The sequence below is a fragment of the Fulmarus glacialis genome, unplaced genomic scaffold, assembly GCF_000690835.1.
Source record: "Fulmarus glacialis isolate BGI_N327 unplaced genomic scaffold, ASM69083v1 Scaffold19580, whole genome shotgun sequence".
In the NCBI taxonomy this organism is placed as follows: domain Eukaryota; kingdom Metazoa; phylum Chordata; class Aves; order Procellariiformes; family Procellariidae; genus Fulmarus; species Fulmarus glacialis.
The window spans coordinates 1-5,515 of record NW_009186002.1 but is presented as its reverse complement, the minus strand read 5'-3'; the positions used below and the strand labels follow the sequence as shown (position 1 = coordinate 5,515).

The 5,515-nt window shown below is 38.4% G+C and overlaps 1 protein-coding gene across 1 annotated transcript; it reads left to right on the top strand.

Moving 5' to 3' along the window:
* The first annotated feature begins 825 nt into the window (after nucleotides 1-825).
* COMMD8 (COMM domain containing 8) lies at nucleotides 826-5,508 on the top strand. The gene is made up of 4 exons (XM_009586591.1): nucleotides 826-982; nucleotides 1,989-2,141; nucleotides 3,630-3,785; nucleotides 5,435-5,508. The coding sequence occupies exons 1-4, from the start codon at nucleotides 914-916 to the stop codon at nucleotides 5,453-5,455; spliced, it is 399 nt and encodes a 132-aa protein (XP_009584886.1). The 5' UTR covers nucleotides 826-913; the 3' UTR covers nucleotides 5,456-5,508.
* The last annotated feature ends 7 nt before the right edge of the window (nucleotides 5,509-5,515 follow it).

Here is a 5,515-nt window from a genome sequence, read left to right as displayed (position 1 = left end):
TCGGCGGCCTCTCGGGGCTGCGGCCCGCGCTGCCCTCCCCCGCCGCTCTGGGCCTCTCCAAAACGAAACCAAAAGTACCAGCTCAAAATACGCTGGGGCTGCACCCAGCGGGTGTTTCTGGGCTCGCTTTGCTGTTAGAGTGTTGGAAATGTCCTTGAGCTCTTCCCAGCGCAGGTCTGCCGCTCTCTGAGGGCTCAGCGCTGCAAGCCGGTACTGAGGGAGATGGCCTGCCTGCGGGAGCTCTGGGCTGCTCCCGGAGAGGCTCCATCGATTTCCATTCGGTGAAATAGTGGACTGGCTGGGTTGGCCTCACTACGGTGCTCAGAGAAAAATTGCCAGAGCAGGCCAAGAAGCCGGGCATACGGAAGAATCTCAGTGCTAGAGGACAGTGGTTTGGGAGACGAGAGATCCACAGGCGCAGGCTTGGAGATCAGCACTTTGAGTTGTGCTTTGCATCCTGACAATCCCAGTGCAGAGATGACTGAGGTGCCCTTTGGTGTGGCAGCTCTGCTGCTCAGCAGTACATGATAGTCGTGCACAAAACTATTAAGTCCAAATGTAAGTCCAAGATGAATCTGAATCATGTTGTGGTTTCTGTGGCCAAACCTTGTGAATTGACTTTGGGGGAGAGGGGAGGACAGTTTATATTCAAGGACTACCTCTTTATGACTTTTTAGAGTGGTGCATGGGCTGCACTCAGAAGAAGCATTGAGACAGTACCCAGTGAAGGGAGGGGTGATAACCGAGTTGCCTGAACAGTCTCGTATCTGGTGTAGGTTAACTGTGGTAGAATCATGTTCTTAAATTATGTATCACATTGTTTCAGTTCCTTCATAAAATAGTTGATGGCATATGTGGCCGTGCGTATCCTCGATACCAGGATTATGGCAGTATTTGGAGCTTGTCGGAGTGGATGGAGGTTTTAGAAGAAACAATGATGTATTTCAAAACTGCGGTTGGCAAAAACATATCTGATGAAGAGGTAAGGGCTCATCCCTGATTGAGCTTGACTTTGAGAGATCATACTGGAGTGATGAGTCTGGTAGTTTATTTAGTACTAAAGTATTTTTATAGTGTAGCATTTGAATAGTAGCAAACTAAGCCTAAATAGCTAGAAGGTTAGCAGCATTTTAGAGATACACTGAGAAGACTTTTAAAAGAAAAAGTGAAATTGGACACTGATTTTTTTTTTCTTTTTTAAAAAATAGAACTGGATAATACTTACTTGCTAAAGTACTGTTTTAGTCACTTAAATTGATCTCTTAAGTACCACCAAATTAAATCTGTTTACGTTAAAATACATAACCTGTCATTACTGTTCATTAGCAATAAAAACAATTCATGCTCTTGTTTGGCTTCCTTTGTTCATTACTACTGCAGTGAAGTGTTTTAAAATATTGACTGTATGTAAATAAAAAAAAATCTAGACTCGTGAATGGATGACCATGTGGGACAGGGACTATAATTCAGGCATTCCAATATGTATAAACTTTGCAAAAACTTGTTCCATTCTCATCTTTTGCCCATTGCTCGTATTTTGACTACCTGCTAGTAGCTAGATCAAAGAAAGATACTTGTGTAACCATAGGAAAGTCTGTACATCAATATATCTGTTTCAGCTAAACTAATGTATTTTGTCTCAACTCTGATGTTCAGAAACTTTCAGAGCTAAACCTGTGTTGTTTTTGTGTGTGGCTTTTTTTGTTTTGATTTTAAGGTGGCGTCTAAGGCGGCCAATAAAGCCTCCATCCTCTGTTCTCTTTAATTTAAATTACAAGAAAATTGTTTTTTTTTTTCATACTGGTAAATACTGACTCTAACTATCAAACACAGAGAGCAGCCACTAAGGGCAGTGTAAGAAAAATGAGAGTCTAGTATAACAGCTATCTGGGTAGAAGCCTGGATATGTACAGAGCACAGCTATTACAGGTGGTACGTGTTATTTCTGTGGTTCATAGTTTAAGCAATCACAATTTTTATTTTTGTAGGCTGCTCAGCAGATAAATGAGTTAAATTCAAACTATCAAGAAGCAATCACAAAATGTCTAAAAGGCAGAAAGGAAGAAATCAGGAATGCTCTAGTGGAAAGAGTAAACGCCATCTCTTCTGCCCAGCTGCAGGATTTTGACTGGCAGTTAAAGGTGAGAGTATTGCCGTAATGTTTGAAAGAAGTGTTCCACAACACAGAAGTAACTATTGATATAGTCCCCTTAGGCCTGCTCATTCTGGAGCATGGTTCAATTTTTATAGGTATCAGAAAAACACATTCATCATAACACATGAAAGACTTGCCAGAAATTGTATAAACTGTAAAACTAAAATTCTTCTTTCTTTTTTCTTTTTTTTTTTTTCCCCCTCCTCCTTTCTTTTAAGGCTGCAATACCTATCTCTTTCCTAAAAGAGATTGAGCGTTATTCAGGAACACCTGAAAGTTTCATATGCTGTTATGATTTTGAAACCTGAATGGACAGTATTTTTACTCAAAGGAAGAAGAAATATTTACTTAATTTTAAGAGGAGTATACTGATTCAGGATGTGTTTCCCTGACTCTTTTCAAATTTTTGGATTCCTGCAATAAACAATTATTTAATAATTGGTTTAAAATAATTTATCTTTAGACTTATTTTGATAATAAGCCAATGATAACTGTATTGCCTAAAGTTGGATGGTGCTTTGGGGTTACAAAGACACAGCTGCTTTGAATTAAGCTCTATCAGAGACTTAAAATAAACAGTATAACTAATGTTGTTTAGTTAGTCCATGGGAGCTGTTCGGCAGATTTGTAGAGCTTTAAATAGTTTGCCGTTTCAAAAAGTGTTAAATAATTTGTGCAGCAAACAGCTTTGGAAATCAAAGAGCAATGCCTTGAGCTGGTTGTGATTTTTTTTTTTTGCTTACCATAGTTGAATCCTACCAAAGACATTGTCTCTCTTCTGCTGTACCACATTCTGCTCTCTAAAAAAATAAGATAGGTGGGTACAATACTGACCTACAGTATTATCAACTGATCTTGGATTTTAATATATTTTAAAAGCCTTATTTATACTAGAGTGAGTATAGTAGTAAACAAAAAGGAAAGCACAATTGGTATGTAATACTCTTCATCAGTGATTGTCAAATAGGATATCTGACAAACAGTGTTTGATCAGCTGTAGAGAGAGTTGAAAAATGCACAAAGGTGTCCTCTTTCTCCCAACTGCCCCCTTCTATAAGACCCTTCTTACTTGTTGATTACGATAAGTGTTTGAATACAGTGACTTCAGAATTCATATACTTCACTTTTAAAGAGCCATGATCAAATGTATCCTTTCTTTTCACCTAGAATACAAAAATGTAGCAGCCCAGTTAATTTTAGCAAATTGTTTTGACAAATGTATTGCTATGAAGAGGGGTTTCAGTATTTCAATATATTGTTGGTATTAAGAAACAAACAAAAAGCCCAACAACCGGGGGGGGGAAGCAAACCCCAAAACTGCAGAGATGACTTGTGAGAAGTTAGTTTTGTCATGTTGACGTTTGTTTGGGTAGTACACTTTCAATATAAAGTGCAGATGTGATGCTATGAAAGACAAAACTTAATGGCTCTACCTTATGCGTTGTTGTTGTTGTTGTTTCATCAATCTGCATAGCTTGCTCTCTCCAGTGATAAGATCTCCATGCTGCAAATGCCACTTCTTAATCTTGATTTGGATGTGAGAGAAAATGGTGAAATTAAACCAATTTCTATAGAGATGAATAAGGAAGAGTTGCAGAACCTAATAAATGCACTGGAAGCAGCTAATAAGGTAGCTTTTACTGATATCATCCGTTGTTCCTGACTTCTCATGTACTGAGTTTATTTTAACTGAAATTGTTTGTTCAGGGTATCTTGCTGAAAATCCCAAGTAAATCATTCACTGGCAAAATGACTATAGAGTTCCAGAAAGCCTTACATAAGGCAGACTGTCTTGGATAGACTTTAGGGGTTTTTTAGCACAGGTTAGTCTAGAATTTTTTAAAAATGTAATTAAAATCCTGATAAGCATAACAGCCTGTTCAGACCACTATTAAAAAATCTTGTGAGAATAGGAGGAGAAATGACAAAGTGTCAGATGAGAGTTGATTTTGAAAGATTGGAGAGAAATCCAGTGTTCCCCCCAGCGTCACAAAATGTCAGTGGCTGGGAATGTATATGGGAGAGTTGTCTGGTTCAAATTGAGTGCTTTAATTTCCATGGCATAGTAAATCAGGAAGAAAGTTACAAAGATTTCAATACAGTACACAAGAAGAAAATTTCGAGTGAAACTTTATTTGGAGTGTCTCAGATTTCTTAATAGAAAAGACTAAGGGAAGTGAGGATTTGAAGAAAAATTGTTAGGGGAAGAAGTGTCATCTGACTTGCACCCTGGTGATAACTGTGAATCCTGGAGTCCCTCCTTGTTCCCTTTAATTTCAGTATTAATTCTGGCTCTGTTATGAAGGAAAGTAGTTTTTTTTTAAATCTGAAAATGTCTTAAATATTTATTAAGTCTGTTATCTGAGAGATGGAATTCTCTTGACGTCTTGCAGAATGGATCTGAAAGTGTTGTATCACATGTTTTTGAAGTTAGCAGCTTCTAGTTACTTCATAACATTTAGCAAGTAAGGGGTTTCTTTAGATGTTTTATACAATGTTATGCTATGGCTGGAATCTGTAGACTAACGTTTAGAAAAAATCTTCGTCAGTATATAACAACTGAAAATAATAGTTTTGTAGCTCATAGAGTTAAATACGAAGTTATAATCGTGCTGTCAATATTTTGAGTTACAAAAGACACTAAGATTATGTCTGCCAGTTGCTTTAATGAGGCTGATGTGAGACCTCTGAATAACTACACAGTTCCCAGTAAGATAAATCCAGATACAGGTGGTATTCTCGTGAAATGAGAGCCCTTAACAGCTTTCTTTCCCCTGTTTTTTTAACTCCAAAACTAAATAAACACAGTAGCTTGTCATGAGCTCTACACTATGCAAACAAGGATTCTTCCGGGCAGACTTCAGTTTCCACATGCCTTTTGTTCAGCTTGAAGGTCTGTATGGAAGCTGTGGGATGTTGTCATCTCCTTAGTTAGTTTTATGCGTGCACAAGGAGGAATTCACTCTAGAAATGGTCCCTCGGTTCTGCTTTGTGCTGAAGGAATCTCACGGGACCTGGAAAATACCATTCTACTTTTTGATTACAGGGAGCTGAGGAATGGTTTGCGTAAATACTGAAGAAAGTTATTGGAAGTGATAGTTGTGTGAGGTTGTCAAAGAGAGCTGAGAGAGGGATGGTGTATTTTCCAGAGGAAAGACATGTTTATACAGTTGCATGTTATACTGTAACAGAAAGCAAAAAGCTGTTTTTCCTAGACTGGAAACCTAAGGGTTTTGGTCTCATCCAACCTTAATCTCATTCCTTTTCTCCTTTTTGAAGGTTGTCTTGCAACTGAAATGATGGAATTCAGATCATCGACAGTATCTGCTGCCAATGGCTCCCCAATTGACTTGGGGGGGG

What these genes read in the sequence shown, in the direction of transcription:
- COMMD8 (XM_009586591.1), top strand. Translation starts at nt 914, where the DNA reads ATGGAGGTTTTAGAAGAAACAATGATGTATTTCAAAACTGCGGTTGGC. An exon ending in AAAACATATCTGATGAAGAG is followed by an intron (nt 983 to 1,988) that starts GTAAGGGCTCAT and finishes TTATTTTTGTAG; the next exon opens with GCTGCTCAGCAGATAAATGA. An exon ending in ATTTTGACTGGCAGTTAAAG is followed by an intron (nt 2,142 to 3,629) that starts GTGAGAGTATTG and finishes CAATCTGCATAG; the next exon opens with CTTGCTCTCTCCAGTGATAA.